At 39.6% G+C, this 17,027-nt stretch overlaps 1 protein-coding gene across 12 annotated transcripts in view; it reads left to right on the forward strand.

The window, feature by feature from the left end:
• Positions 1 to 17,027, forward strand: part of LOC105476856 (BCAS3 microtubule associated cell migration factor) — a 710,244-nt gene that overhangs the window by 410,328 nt on the left and 282,889 nt on the right. The window contains exon 24 of one of the 12 annotated variants that reach the window (XM_071082822.1): positions 3,904 to 10,497. The exons of the other annotated variants lie outside the window; for them this stretch is intronic. Coding sequence (XP_070938923.1) covers positions 3,904 to 3,911 — 8 coding nt within the window. The 3' untranslated portion in view covers positions 3,912 to 10,497. Of the gene's footprint in view, positions 1 to 3,903; positions 10,498 to 17,027 lie in introns of those variants that run through there. 12 annotated transcript variants of the gene reach the window in all.

The raw sequence follows: 17,027 nt of genomic DNA on the forward strand, positions 1-17,027 counted from the left end.
AATATCAAACTAACATCTGTGTAATTATTTCACATATATGAAAGAAAATAAGAGAATATGGCAAAAGAAATACATGAAGGGTTGAGAATTTTCCAAAATTAATGAAAGACATAAGTCAAAGTTTTAAGAAACTCATTATATGCTGAGATATTAATAAACACAAAGAAAACCATACCTAGGCATATCATAATCAAACTCTTCAGATCTAAACATAAGGAAGGAATTTTAAGAAGCCTACTCTGTTTATTTCTTTTTTTTTCTTTCTTTTTTCTTTTATGAGATGGAGTCTCACACTGTTGCCCAGGCTGGAATGCAGTGGCGAGATCTCGGCTCAGTGCAAGCTCTGCCTCCCAGGTTCATGCCATTCTCCTGCCTCAACCTCCTGAGTAGCTGGGACTATAGGCACCCACCACCATGCCCGGCTAATTTTTTGTGTTTTTGGTAGGGACGGGGTTTCACCATGTTAGCCAGGATGGTCTCGATCTCCTGACCTCGTGATCCACCCGCCTCGGCCTCCCAAAGTGCTGGGATTACAGGCATGAGCCACCATGCCCGGCCTCGTTATTTCTTAGGTTTATATGTAAGTGATGGTTTGGACTTTTGATAAAAAGAGAAATTGGAAAAGTAGCAGGGTGATTTTTAAGTTTCCTTGGCAGTGTGAGATCCCTGTCTCTGAATCAGGAGGCTCTATGAGGAATCTTCAGGATATTTTTCAATAGACAGAAGTAAAAGAGATGGGAAACCAGTATAATTTATAAACAGTTAGGTGCCCAACACTGTGCTAGGTCTTGCCACATGTCTCATCTCATTTAATCTTGTTTAATTAGGATCACAGGTCCATTTCAGCAATAGCAAAAGAACAGGACACCTAGCTCCTGATACTTAAAATTACTTAAAGTGCATTATGGTGACACCTCAGATAAGTTCAAACCTCTTTCTACCCTGCCTAATCAAATATTCATTTCAAAACACTGTATGCTGAAATGAGCCATGTGGGAGTTGAAGAGAATCAACTATTCAGGTGGTGAAAATGTGTGAATGCAGCTGGCAGATGAAGTTCCAGTGTGATGAATTCCCAGCTTGTCCTTATTGCTTTAGGCAACAACTGACAGGCCTGACTGGTCATTGGCTTTCCATTCCTGGCATTGATAGTATTGAAAATTCTTAATGTCACAGATCCTTAAAAGCTGTCATAGTGGATACAAATGGTGCTGGAGGGTCCTTCTTGCATAGAGATGTAATCAATATGGGTCTGGAGTTGTTGACCTGAACCTATAGTTACTTGGACATTTTGAAGGTAGCTTTTTGTTATAGAACATGCATATATTCATAACATTGGAACTGAGTTGTGCATGGAGAGGAGAAAAATAGAGGCTTTGTCCCTCTTTCTGTTCTTAGTATTTGAGGGGCCTTAATAATCATCACAGAAGAGAGTGATATTATAGGATTAGAATATTGTATTTTTGGTTTTGCGTGCTGAAGTTCAAATCTCACCCCTGAAGTGATCCTGATATTTTGCCAAAGTTGTGACTTTAATATTCTGTGGCTTGTAATTGTGATTTTTCTAATACCAGAGTAGAATTTTGGGGAGGAATTTTTCAAAACCTAAATACCTCAATTTGAAGTGAGGCTTAGCTTTAAATAATAACACATTTGAGTTTGAGCTTTTCCTGCAATTAAGTGGTATGCTGCAAAAAGAAATTAGGTAAGCAGATTTTATGGCATCCATGATCCATGGACAAGAGTGAGTAGAAGGAGATGATACTGATAGCAGTTCTTAAGTCTCTAAATGTTTTTAGGCTATGTGATCAGGATTTCCTTGCCAAATGAAAATGGTAAAAGTGGAAGCATGAAACACCTTAATAGTAGGTGTGGATGCTGATTGTTCTGTTACTGCTTGGCTTAAGATACCCCTGGATGGGCCGGGGACGGTGGCTCACGCCTGTAATCCCAGCACTTTGGGAGGCCGAGGTGGGCGGATCACCAGGTCAGGAGATTGAGACCATCCTGGCTAACACGGTGAAACCCCGTCTCTACTAAAAACACAAAAAATTAGCCAGGCATGATGGCGGGCACCTATAGTCCCAGCTACTCGGGAGGCTGAGGCAGGAGAATGGCGTAAACCCGGGAGGCGGAGCTTGCAGTGAGCTGAGATCCGGCCACTGCACTCCAGCCTGGACGACAGAGCAAGACTCCGTCTCAAAATAAAAGAAAAAAGATAACCCTGGATGGCATTATTATTGGATTACCCTTTATGTAGCATGCTTGGAACAGATGGGGAAAAGTAATGGCTTATAATAAAGGACTCTTTGAGAACAAGGGCTGTCTTCATATCTCCCTTTGCCTGGTATTGGTACCTTCCACAGAGCAGGTAATCAATATTTCTCGATATCTGATTAATAATGATAGTGATAATCAACAATGATAACCATTGTTGATTTCTTATAAAACATAAGGCTTTAAATATCATAACATTATTAAAAGTTGGTATCGAGACCATCCTGGCTAACACCGTGAAACCCCGTCTCTACTAAAAAAATACAAAAAACTAGCCAGGCGTGGTGGCGGGCGCCTGTAGTACCAGCTACTTGGGAGGCTGAGGCAGGAGAATGGCGTGAACCTGGGGGGCGGAGCTTGCAGTGAGCCGAGATGGCGCCACTGTACTCCAGCCTGGGGCACAGAGCAAGACTCCGTCTCAAAAAAAAAAAAAAGTTGGTAATGCTGAATCTTTATCTTCGTTACCTGACTTAAACCTGGTCCTCAATTAGGTTTGCCCTTATGTTATGGTCACTATTCGTTTGTTTGGGCCTATGGTCAATTGTGTAATCAAATGAAATATTTGACAAAGCATTTCAAATTATCTTTTACGTTATTCTTTTAAAGCAGCATTATGTTTAAACAGAATATTTTTTTGATACAAGCTTTCATTCTATTAGGCTTAGCATGGAGATATTTGTTTTAAGGTTATCCTTATAAAGCATTAACTCTAGCAAAGTCTTGCTTTTTGGGATCTATGGTCAAGACTGGTAAACATCTGCTGAAAAGAATGGACATGCTTTTGCTTTCTGCTCTTACTAGGCTAACTTTCAGACATAATTTTAGGGATATTTTGGGCTCCCTTTGAAGCTAGCCCATTTTGGACACAGGACATTGGCATATGGAGAACTGACCCTAAGTTCCATTAAGCCAAAACATTTTGTTGAAGAATTCCCAAAATTTTAGTTGTGTCACTGCAGTTTAGTTACTTGTACTTATGTTCTAGACAGCTACAAGAAACATGGTAGAATTGACTTCTGTTGTATGAAGTGGCGTCTTGAGTCTTAAACCTATTTTACTTTGGTGTTCTATAATATTTGGAAAGGCAACAGTTGTTCTATAAATGCTCAATATTAAGATTGTAGAGAACACTAAGTTGTACTTGACACTAGAAAGTTGAACTTTCTAGTTAGTTATCCCTTCTTTAGATGAGTTTATGTAGTTCTCAAATGAATGCTTGTAAGATCGGGAACAGAACCCATTTACTCTTCTGTTTCTCTCTACCTAAAGAGGAAATAGCGAACCCTTTGACCTTCTATTTGGGCTACCTTTTCCTTTTCCTATGTTAGAAATTCATAGCCATGAGTCAGTACCTCAAATTAGAGTTTTTATAGCCATGAGAGGGGCCCAGTTCCTGAATCAGATGACTTAAGCCAGAGAGAACTTACTATGGTGCCTGAAACTTTTCATTTCTCTTGAAACGTGTTCTTAATCTTACTCTTTATTCCAACCCACCCCCTTGAATAAATTAATTTATGTTCTCTTCTGTTCTTAAACTTTTACTGTTATGTATACCATCTCATATTAAAATTAGTTGAGTATTGTTTTTCATTCTAGACTATGAACTCATCTTTTTACTCCCCGTAGCTCCCTGAATGGTTCTGACACATAATAGACACTCAACAAATGTTAATGAATTCGACATTTCATCATGGAACATTGAAACCAAGTTCTTGCATTTGCCTGGAAACAGTAATTACCTCTTCAAAGAGAAACTGTGTGGCTAGGGAGCAGAAGTGACAAGGAGACCATCTTTCCACTAGAGTCCTTTACAACACGGCCATACACTATCCATGCAAGCATAAATTAAACTCTGTTTTTAACAACATACTTTTTAGATTTTTTTTCAACAATTGACGACGCTGAGGTTAAGAGATTTAAATAACTTGTCTACTGTCACAGAGCTAGCAGATGGTAGAGCAAAGGTGTGAATCTGTGAAACCTTCACTTTTTCCAGGATCTTGAACAGCATCTCTCAGCCAACCTTGATTTCATTCATATAATCATCAGGGCGTGTATGTGACCTGGGGACTATTTATATTTATTCTTTTTATCATATACTGTTGTATCATAGAGGACACAAAATGCATCACCTCCACCCTGGAATGGCACCTCTATTTTAAGAGAACACTGGCAAAACCTCTTCAATGAGATTTTGATGATGGAAGACTGTTACAATCAAGGCTCTCCTAACTATACCTGCATCTCACAGACACTACCTTTAAGTAGTGAACAGTTATTTTCAGCTAGGAAGGCCACTGTCAATCAGGTAATGGTTTCTTAAGCTGAAAAAGGCTTTCCACTTAAGAATGGTGATTGGCCAAGGTCACATCCCCTTTCCATCTACTTACGGGAAAATTCAAAATAAAGGAACACCAGTGTTTGAAACTCACAATTCACTCTATAGTGAGCGGTGGAGGACTGCAAGGTAATCAAGGTGATTATATTTCCCTTAGAAATGTTGTTAACTGTTTTTTCAAAATACGGATTAAAGCTTAAAACATACCCAAAATACACTGATTCTAAATGGACCTGACGCCTTGATCTTCAATCATGGATTAACATATGAGTGGGGATTCCCAACGGACCATTGTACACTACAATATTTATTACTATAAAGATCTAAGAGCTCTTAGCCACTTTTAAACTTATAAGAGCTGTTCAGCTCTCATCCTCCTGACTTGTGGTTTCACATTTTAAAATTCTGGTTTGTTTTGTGTGATGTATTCAGAAGTACCTCCCTACCTCGATTTCAGAATAATATTTGGCTTTTTAAGAAATTTAAGGAAGTGCAGATATGAAAGTGTACCCATTGATGCGTGGGGACTGTAGTGCCTTTAACTGGCTCATCTTTGGCCTCTGTTTATTCATCTGCAAAATGGTAACTAGGTTTTGCCTTCTAGTTCGTTGATATGATAAAAATACTAATAAATTGAAAGGCTGTGGGATGATACCTTTATCAGTTCCTTCTATGGATGGTGTAATTTTCACTGTAGTTTACTTTAGCATATATGGTCTCAAGAATAAAAATAAGAAATTACTAAGGAACCTCCTGAATGCAATACTATTAACATTCACAAAAATAGCTATATGCAAATTAGTAGATGTCCTTAGCTGAGATAAAACTATTCTGAGGTTGTGATCATGAAAATTAACATAAGCTGATATAATTTTGAATTGTATGCATCTGTTTTCATGAAGGAAACCTATTTGGAGAGGTTTATTCTTGAAAAGTTATGGAATTAAAAGTTAAATGGAATACTTAACATCTGTATTTAACTCTTGAATTATATGCAGCTCATAGAGTTTCTCTCCTATATGCATATTAAATTGTATATAATGAACTATTAGTGGTTTTAGGTAACATTTGGTTGCTGAATATACTATGCTAAGCATTTCACATGCATTATCACCTGTATTCATAAAATATTATGAGGTAAAAGCACTGTTACAATTTCCATTTTTTCAGAAGAAGGTGTGATTCAGAGAAATTAAGTACTGTATACTACGTAGCTCCCACCTTTGACAGTGTCATCTGAATTTTTTTTTGTCATGAACATGTTTTACGTAGCTCGTTGTTAAAGTCCATTTTTGAGAAATTTTTTGAATAGACGTGTGTAATGCAAGTGCATGAACTTTGTGGTTAGGTGTAGAGAGTATAGGAACATCTGTCTCTGCTGTTGTAAAAATTAATAGATACAACATTTGTAAATCTTCTGGCCATAGTTCAGGTACATAACAAGGACTCATTAAATGTCAGTTGTCACCACCTTACCTTCTTTCCATAAAATATTTCCTTTTTGTCTGTCCCAAAGTTTTAGTTTTACTCTTCATGTGTATTATAATGTATGATGAGCATCCTAAGAAGATAGGTTATACTATTGTCCCCATTTTACAGTCGAGCAAACAGACTGAAATGTGATAGGTTCCAGGTTGAATTCCCATAGCAGTCTGATTCCAGAGCCTGTGTTTTTAGCTATAATGTGCTTTGGTATGAAGATATGTTCCAATAACAGATTATATTCTGATATTTCAGAGAAGAATCTAAATCCTAGAAATCATTCTCTTATACCTGCATCCCTGCCATTCAGTTTTTCCCATCTTAGGTTATGCTGGTGTAACAGTGTGTCTCCTAATCCTCAGTTGACTCTTGTAGTAAGTTTGTATATTAAATGCTCAAACACCCTTCTTATTCTAAAATCTGTGATCCTCTGTCATTTGGATACATTTGCAGTAGTCTGAGGCAGCTCTGAGAATCCTTTAAGGGAAAAGTATTCATCACTGTGGCTTTAGTAAGGAGTATGTTGACATTTTTACTCTTTAACTCCAGGAACTCCTACTGACCTGATATTAACCAGTTCATGGAGGTTTTTGGCTGGGACTAAGGAATGAAATTAACTCCCTAAGTCCCCTCTTCTTAAAAAAAGAACCTCAAAATACTGCTGCCCAAATGGATTTAACTTTAGTTATATATTTTTTTACATGTAAATATGTTTTGCTCAGCCTAAAAAGGCAAAGAAAAGCTATTTGGTTTGCAGAGGAACAGATGACTGTCCTGAGCATGTCAGACTGACTGTTTATATGTGTTTTTCACTCCGTCTTACTCTTTGTCTTTCATGTTCTTTTTTCTGTTTCAGTTTGTCCTGTTTCTGTCTCTCCCTCACAGCAACTATCTTCCTATTTTGATAATCCTGTTTCATCTCTATAAGGAAAAGGCTCTCTCGAGGATGCAGAAAATGCTACCATTTTTATAACAGTCCCTAAATACAGAAAAGATTTTAACTTGGCTATAAAACTTTGTTCTTGGCATAAATTTGGCAGATAGTCTTTCGCCTGGGTGAGACTTTTCACTGGGATCCTGGAAGTGTTGGGACGTCACTGCCCTCCACTCTTGCTTCTCCAAGTATGACATTAGTGGTTTTAGCTCTTGTTGACCCATCTTTAAACCAAAGCTTTATAGCCTATTAGAAGCACAGTGTGGATTTTTCTTATGATATGTTGGAATAAAAGAAAAAACTTCTCTAAAGTTACAAATGGTTTCGTTTACCAAAATGACTATTTCACTTGGAAAGTTTTGTCTTTTCTGTAAAAATTCCAGGAGTTGGGTGGGCTTGATGTCCTCTCTCCCATTCCACCTCCCCACCCGCAGACTCATGTCAGCAAAGATGCTGAGAGGTTTATTCCAGTGTTTTAGGAGGAAAGACCTTGACCAAGGAGTAACTAAGACATATTTTTCTGCTTTTATTTTTTAAAAACTTTTTTTTAAAAAAGCAGATCTCTATGACTTTTTCATCTTGTATAACTGTATAAAGAAACTTTTCCAATTGAAATTAAAGTAAGGAAATACCACAGGATGGCTTTAAAGTGTTTGTTTCATTGTAGAACATAGGGCAAATGCCTTGGAACATCAGTAGTTACTATTTGAGGCAGCCTTTGGGGATTGAGATATATGCCTTTCAGATCTGCACTTCATCTCATACTTCATCATTTATTGGATCAAATAGCAGTGTCATTTACTTAGGATCTGTGTCAACACCCTGAGCTCCAAACTGGGTATCACATGTCACCTTGTGAGAGATCCTCTGCGTTACCCCCATCAATTCTGCTTCATTAAAGGACTGGTCATCTTAAAGATGGTCATCTTAAAGCTTTAAAGAAATGAAAAATATTTTCCCTCTCCATAAAAAAATACTTACAACTTTACAACATTTTACTTAGCAGAGTAACTTTGCCCAGCCCTGGAGCACAGCATTCTTAAAAGTAAGCCCAGTAAACCTAAGTGTTGGATGGTTCTGCAAGTAACCACTGCAAAAAAAGATTTCCTGGTGGAAGTAAGTAGTGTCTTTTGCTAGGATACCAGGTTGTTTAATAAAACTAGGAATAGCTGAGGGTAGGAAAAGTCATGAGGCTTTTTCTCATCACAAGCTGTGTAATACATACTTCAGGTAACCTCCGTGGGTTTCCTTACTGCTATTGGCTCAGCTGTGGCTTTTTATGGAACCATATCTGCATTTCCATCTCTTTCATCCCTCCCTTTTTATGAGAATAAAAAGTGAATTGGGTGCTATTTAAATATACCCTACTTACATTTATTGAAAACTACCCTGCCGCAGGGCACAGCACATTGGAAAACTGCCTTGTACCAGCCCAGTTTTCCACTCAGGTGGTTTACCCCAAAACCTGGCCTTTGCTTTCCTCAGACCTTTAATTTCTTTAAACTAAGTGATCACAGAAAAACCTAGGAGGAGCTAGTTTCATTTGTGAGGTTTTCAATAAAACTTAAGTGGAATGCGGCTAGAAAAACAGACCCATGAAAGGCCATGACTACTATGCTGACACTAGAGGAAAAACCCACAGAATTTTTTTTTTTTTTTTTTTTTGAGACGGAGTTTCGCTCTTGTTGCCTAGACTGGAGTGCAATAGCATGATCTTGGCTCAAAGCAACCTCTGTCTCCTGGATTCAAGCGATTCTCCTGCCTCAGCCCCACGAGTAGCTGGGGTTACAGGCATGTGCCACCACGCCCAGCTAATTTTGTATTTTTTTAGTATAGATGGGGTTTCTCCATGTTGGTCAGACTGATCTTGAACTCCCGACCTCAGGTGATCCATCTGCCTCGGCCTCCCAAAGTGCTGGGATTACAGGTGTGAGCCACCGTGCCTGGCCTAAACCCACAGAATTCTTATACCTCTTGATTTCAGTGTTGGGGAAAAATGGAAAGAAAAAAAAAGTGAAAGAGCTTTAGTACTGGTACACTTTGGGAAAGAAAGGCAGCTAGGGATGTTTGGTTAAATTCATTTGTCTCATATTGATGTTTTATTTAAAATATTGTCCAGAAATAAACAATTCATACATGTTCAATTTTGTGCCTTTCTGAGTAGCCTGGTGAAATCTTACAGCGTCCCTCCCAGACCGTGAATCATCCTTTTGTCTGGCATCTCCAGGCTGTCTATGCTACCTACCCTTTAGTCACTTGGCAGCCATCTTGGTTGCAGTATTACAGTGCTTGTATTCAGGTAACCTTTATTTTACTTAATGACCCCAAAGCACAAGGGTTGATGCTGGCATATTGTTATAATTGTTCTATTTTATTACCAGTTATGTTGTTAATCTTTGTGCCTAGCTTATAAATTAAACTGTATCATAGGTCTGCACATATAGGAAAAAACATGGTGTATTCAGTCATGTATGGCATAATGACCTTTCAGTCAACAGTGGACCTTATATGCTCGTGCAACAGTGTTCTGGTAAAATTATAATACCAGATTTTTACTGTACCTTTTCTATGTTTAGATACACAAATACTTACCATTGTGTTACAGTCGTCTACAGTATTCGGTACAGTAACACACTGTATAGATTTTTCACCTAGGAGTAATAAAAGAAGTTATAGCATATAGCTTAGGTGTGTTGTAAGCTATTCCATCTAGGTTTATACAAGTATACTCTATGATGTTTGCACAGTGATGAAATCACCTAATAAGACACTTTCTCAGAACACATCTTTGTTGTTAAGCAACGCATGGGTGTATAGTGTTGGTACTGTCCATGGTTTCAGGCATCCACTGGGGGTCTTGGAACATATCCTCATGGATAAGGAGTGGAGGACATTTGTAGAAAAAATTATATTTTGAAACTTGCTTGATTTATTGTCAGCGGATTTCCTTCAAGTCATTAAATATTTTTGAAGACATAGATATTTTAATGGTGGCTGGATCATTTATTTGTCTGATTTTCTATCATTAAACTTTCAGATTGCTTAGAATTTTTTCCCATATAATTTAGAATAAATACATTCCTATATATAAATCTTTGTTGTTATCTGTGATTATTTGTTTAGGATAAATTCCCAGAAGTGGAAATTCTGGCTCCAGAATATGTATATTTTTAAGTCACTTTATGTTTACATATTGCCAGGTTGCCCTAAGTAAAGTTCTATCAATTTGTGCTTCATTTAGCTAAGTTTGATGTTCCTCATTTCCTTCCTTTAGTCTTGCTTTGCTAACACTAGGCTTACTTTTTTTAAGGACTTCAATTTGGTAGACTAAAAACAATAATTCTCTCTCTTACATTGCTGGTAGGAATGTAAAATGGTATAGTCACTGTGGAAAACAGTTTGGCATTTCCTCAAAAACCAAAATCTAGAATTCCCATATTATCCAGCCATTGAACTCCTAGGTAAATAACAACAACAACAACAACAAAATGAAAACAGTAAGCTTGTATGATAATGTTCATTGCAGCATTATTCACAATAGCCAAAATGTGGAAACAACCCAAGTATCCACCAAAAGAAGAACGGAATAAACCAAATGTGGACTGTCCATACAATGAACCATTATTCAGGCCGGGCGCAGTGGCTCACACCTGCAATCCCAGCAATTTGGGAGGCTGAGGTGTGTGGATCACTCACTTGAGGTCAGGAGTTTTGAGACCAGCCTAGCCAGCATGGCAAAACCCCATTTCTACTGAAAATACAAAAATTAGCTGGGGGTAGTAGCAGGTGGTTGTAATCCCAGCTACTTGGGAGACTGAAGCATGAGAATTGCTTGAACTTGGGAGGCGGAGATTGCAGTGAGCTGAGATTGCGCCACTGCACTCCAGCCTGGGGGGCAGAAAGAGACTGTATCTCAAAAAAAAGAAAAAGAGCTGGGCGCGGTGGCTCACGCCTGTAATCCCAGCACTTTGGGAGGCCGAGGTGGGCGGATCACGAGGTCAGGAGATCAAGACCAGCCTGGCTAACATGGTGAAACCTCTTCTCTACTAAAAATACAAAAATTAGCCGGGCGTGGTGGCAGATGCCTGTAATCCCAGCTACTTGGGAGGCTGAGACAGGAGAATGGCGTGAACCCGGGAGGTGGAGCTTGCAGTGACCTGAGATAACACCACTGCACTCCAGCATGGGTGACAGAGCGAGACTCTGTCTCAAAAAAAAAAAGGAAAGAAAAAAAGAAACATTACTCAGCCACAAAAAAGAATGGAAGTATGATACATGCTGTAACATAGATGAACTTTGGAAACATTCTGCTAAATTAAGCCAGAAACAAAAGGACAAACAGGGTATGATTCTACTTATGTGAAAACTATACAATAGGCAAATCTGTAGACGTAGAAAGTAGACTCGAGGTTACCAGGGACTGGGGAAAATAGGGGAATGGAGAGTTATTGCTTACTAGTTACAGGGTCTGGGAAGTGATTAAAAAGATTAAAAAGATAAAAAGTTTGGGTTGGGAGGCTGAGGCAGGTGGATCACTTGAAGTCAGCAGTTTGAGACCAGCCTGGCCAACATGTTGAAACCCCATCTCTACTAAAACTACAAAAAAAAAAAAAAAAATTAGCCAAATGTGGTGGCACACGCCTGTAGTCCTAGCTACTCAGGAGGCTGAGGCAGGAGAAACGCTTGAACCCAGGAGGCAGAGGTTGCAGTGAGCTGAGATTGCACCACTGCACTCCAGCCTGGGCAACAGAGTGAGACTCCATCTCATAAAAACAAAAAAAGTTTTGGGAATAGGAAGAGGTGATGGTTGTACCACACTGTGAATGTCATTAGTGCCACTGAATTGTATTCCTAAAAATGGTTAAAATGGTAAATTTTGTTTTATATACTGTGACCACAAACAAAAAAAAGAACAATAATAAGTTTTATTTGAAGAAAAGCAGTTTTAATTTATGTTTATTTGATTACTATTGAGGTTGAACATTGAACAGAAGTGTTAATTGGCCACTGACCATCTTGAAGTTTTTCTATTCTTATTGGTTTGATTTGATTTTTTGAGACGGAGTCTCACTCTGTCGCTCAGGCTGGAGTGCAGTGGCAGGATCCCAGCTCACCGCAATCTCTGCCTCCCAGGTTCAAGCAATTCTCCTGCCTCAGCCTTCCGAGTAGCTGGGATTACAGGTGCATGCCACCACACCCAACTAATTTTGTACTTTTAGTAGAAATGGGGTTTCACCGTTGTTGGCCAGGTTGCTCTCGAACTCCTGACCTCAAGTAGTCCACCCACCTTGGCCTCCCAAAGTGCTGGGATTATAGGCGTGAGCCACAGCGCCCAGCCCTCATTGATTTTCAGATCTCATATATGAGGATGATTAATCTTTTGTATTTGTATTGCACATTTCATATGTTGCAGATAAACCATGGTTGTTTTAAAAGCATTAGAATACATAAGAAGGAAGGTAAGCAGGGAGGGAAGGGAGAGAGGGAGTTCAGAGTCATCTAAAGATAAACCTTTGGTATATATACTTCCAAATTCTTTTACTCTGTGTATATCACGAATATCCTTCCATGTCAGTTTTGTTTGTTGGTTTAAGAGACAGGTTCTTGCTATGTTGCCAGGCTGGTCTTGAACTCCTGGGCTCAATAGATCCTCCCACCTCAGCCTGCCCTGTAACTAGGACTATAAGCATGCACCACAGCCTCCATGTCAGTTTTTTTTTAAATTTAAAAATTTAATTTTTGTGGGTACATAGTAGGAGTGTATATATATATATATATTTTTTTTGAGACGGAGTATCTCTCTGTCGCCCAGGCTGGAGTGCAGTGGCCGGATCTCAGCTCACTGCAAGCTCCGCCTCCCAGGTTTATGCCATTCTCCTGCCTCAGCCTCCCGAGTAGCTGGGACTACAGGTACCTGCCACCTCGCCTGGCTAGTTTTTTGTATTTTTTAGTAGAGACAGGGTTTCACTGTGTTAGCCAGGATGGTCTCGATCTCCTGACCTCGTGATCCGCCTGTCTCGGCCTCCTAAAGTACTGGGATTACAGGCTTGAGCCACCGCGCCCGGCCGTGTGTGTGTATATATATACACACACACACATACCTGGGGTATTACATCATATATCTATATATATACACACATACACACACACACACACACACACACCTGGGGTATTACATCGTATATATATGATGTTTTGATACAGACATGTAATACATAATAGTCACGTCATGTAAAATGGGGTATCTGTTCCCTCAAGTATTTATCCTTTGTGTTACAAACAATCTAATTATACTCTTTTAGTTATTTTAAAATGTGTAATTATTATGACTACAGTCATCCTGTTGTACTATCAAATACTGGGTCTTATTATTAATTCCATTCTTTTGTACCCATTAATCCTCTCCACCTCCCCGCTACCCTCCCACCACCCTTCCCAGCCTTGGGTAATCATCCTTCTGCTCTCTATCTCCATGAATTCAGTTGTTTTGATTTTTAGATCCCACAAATGTGTGAGAACATGTGATGTTTGTCTTTCTGTGCCAGGATTATTTCACTTAGCATAATGACCTCCAGTTTCATCCATGTTGTTGCAAATGACAGGATCTCATTCTTTTTTATGGCTGAATAGTACTCCATTGTGTAAGTACCACATTTTCTTTATCCATTCATCTATTGATGGGACACTTAGTTTGCTTTCAAATTTTGGATGTTGTGAACAGTAGTACTGCAACAAACATGGAATGCAGGTGTCTCTTCAATATGCTGATTTCTTTTCTTTTGGGTATATACCTAGCAGTGGGATTGCTGGATTGTATGGTAGCTCTAGTTGTAGTTTTTTGAGGAACCTCCAAACTGTTCCTCATAGTGGTTGTACTAATTTACATTCCCACCAAAAGTGTATGAGGTTTTTCCTCCACATCCTTGCCAGCATTTGTTATTGCCTGTCCTTCGGATGTAAGCCATTTTAACGAGGATGAGCTAATATCTCATTGTAGTTTCGATTTGCATTTCTCTGATGATCAATGATGTTGAGCACTTTTTCATATGCTTGTTTGCCATTTTTATATCTTTTTCTGAGAAATGTCTATTCAAATCTTTTGCCCTTTTTAAAATGGTATTATTAGATCTTTTCCTATAGAGTTGTTTGAGCTCCTTATATATTCTGGTTATTAATTCCTTGTCAGATGGGTAGTTTGCAAATATTTCCTCCCATTCTGTGGGTTGTTTCTTCACTTTGTTGATTGTTTCCTTTGCTGTGCTGAAGCTTTTAAACTTTATGTGATCCCATTTGTCCATTTTTGCTTTGGTTGCCTGTGCTTATGGGGTATTACTCAATTAATTTTTGTCCAGACCAATGTCCTGGAGCATTTCCCCATGTTTTCTTGTAGTAGTTTCATAGTTTGAGGTCTTAGATTTCAGGCTTTAATCAAGTGGTCTCCCTTTTTGGAACCAGGGACCAGTTTCATGGAAGCCAATTTTTCCATGGACCAGGGTGGGGGACGGGATGGTTTCTGGATGAAACTGTTCTACCCCAGATCATCAGGCGTTAGTTAGATTCTCATAAGGAGCATGCAACCTAGATCCCTCACATGCATAGTTCACAATAGGGTTCGTGCTCCTATGAGAATCTAATGCCACCACTGATCTCACAGGAGGCGGAGCTCAGGCATTAATGCTCAGCCACCTGCCACTCACCTCCTGCTGTGTGACCCAGGCTATGACCAGTACTGGTCCATGATGTGGGGGTTGGGCCCCCTGCTTTAATCCATTTTTCATTTGATTTTTGTATATAGTGAGAGATAGGGGTCTAGTTTCATTCTTCTGCTTATGGATTTCCAGTTTTCCCAGCACCATTTATTGAAGAGATTGTCTTTTCCCCAGTGTATGTTCTTGACACGTTTGTCAAAATTGAGTTCATTGTAGGTGGATAGATTTGTTTCTGGGTTCTCAGCCGGGTGCAGTGGCTCATGCCTTTAATCCCAGCACTTTGGGAGTCTGAGGAGGGTGGATTACCTGAGGTCAGGAGTTCGAGACCAGCCTGACCAACATGGTGAAACCCTGTCTCTACAAAAAATACAAAAATTAACTGGGCATGGTGGTGGGTGCCTGTAATCCCAGCTACTCGGGAGGCTGAGGCAGGAGAATCGCTTGAACCTGGGAGGCAGAGGTTACAGTGAGCTATTACACCACTGCACTCCAGCCTGGATGACAAGAAGGAAACTCCATCTCAGAAAAAAAAAAAAAAAAAAAAAAAAAGATTTATTTCTGGATTCTCTATTGTGTTCCGTTGGTCTATATATCTGCTTTTATTCCAGTACCATGCTCTTTTGGTTACTATAGCTTTGTAGTATAATTTGAAGTCAGGTAATGTGATACCTCCAGTTTTGTTCCTGTTGCTTTGGATAGCTTTGGCTATTCTGGGTCCAGGTCAGTTTTTCACAACTTTATTGTTTTCCATTGTGTGCCTGTTTCTTAAATTATGTAATCAGCCTTCTATTTTAATTAATCATCTCTCTGTTTAAAGTTTAATTCATGCAGAAGACAATAGTACCATGGGAGTACCTCACCAGTCTTCGGGGAAGTCTTAGAGTTCTCAGAAGAGGTGATGTTGGCTGGGCGCGGTGCTTCATGCCTGCAATCCCAGCACTTTTGAAGGCTGAGGCAGGCAGATCATGAGATCAAGGGATCGAGATCATCCTGGCCAACTTTGTGAAACCCCGTCTCTACTAAAAATACAAAAAGGTGTGGTGGTGCGTGCCTGTAGTCTCAGCTACCTGGGAGGGGGGCTGAGGCAGGAGAATAGTTTGAACCCTGGGAGGCGGAGGTTGCAGTGAGCCAAGATCACGCCATTGCACTCCAGCCTGGCCACAGAACAAGACTCCGTCTCAAAAAAAACAAAAACAAACAAAAAAACACAAAGTGATGTCCAACTTGAGTTGGAAGGGCTACAGAGTTAGGTGTTTCCCTTCTGACAAAAATACTCTTAAACACAGGAAGCTAAGACCTGTCCCCGTGTATTCTTCCCTCCTCTACTAGGTCTCCCATTTAGTAACTGGAAAACTGGGATTTAGATTCCCAGTTCCTTCAGCATGAAGTTCAAGCTCTTTTAGTGATGTCACACTGCTTTTCAGAAGGTGGCTCTTTGCACTTACAAGCTGATGTCTCTAGATGTAGTCCTAGACTTCATCTAGGAAGTCTCTAATCCTGCCTAATGATGCCACTATATAGAGTACATCTCCCAGCAGACTTATTACTCCCTGCATTTTACAGAGGTGAAAGAAAATTGACATTGGTCTAAAGTGTATATATACTTCTGTGTCTTTTTTTTTTTTTTGAGTCGGAGCTTGCTCTGTAGCCCAGGCTGGAGTGCAGTGGCACGATCTCAGCTCACTGCAACCTCCGCCTCCTAGGTTCCAGCGATTCTTCTGCCTCAGCCCCCTGAGTAGCTGGGATTACAGGTGTGCACCACCACACCCAGCTAATTTTTGTATTTTTAGTAGAGGGGTTTCACCATCTTGGCCAGGCTGGTCTTGAACTCCTGACCTCGTTTTCTGCCTGCCTCGGCCTCCCAAAGTGCTGGGATTACAGGCGTGAGCCACAGCGCCTGGCCACTTCTGTGTCATTTTATCATGTGCACAGATTCATGTAACTACTACCATCATCAAGATACAAACTATTCCATCACCACAAATATCTCGCTCATTTTTTCCTGCTCCATTATAGCCACACTCAGTTCCCATCCCACCACTATCTCTGACCCCTGCCAGCTACTAATCTATTCATCTCTATAATTTTGTCATTTTGAGAATGACAAAATGGAATTTTACGGTATGTCACCTTTTGATATTGCCTGTTTTTAAAATGAATTATAATGCCTTTGAGGTCCATCCAAGTTATTGCATGTATCAATAGTCTGTTCCCTTTAATTGCTGAGTAGTATTGCATGGTGTGGATGTCACACAGTTTAGTTAACTATTCACCTATTATACAACAT

The sequence above is a fragment of the Macaca nemestrina genome, chromosome 17 (assembly GCF_043159975.1).
Source record: "Macaca nemestrina isolate mMacNem1 chromosome 17, mMacNem.hap1, whole genome shotgun sequence".
NCBI lineage: Eukaryota > Metazoa > Chordata > Mammalia > Primates > Cercopithecidae > Macaca > Macaca nemestrina.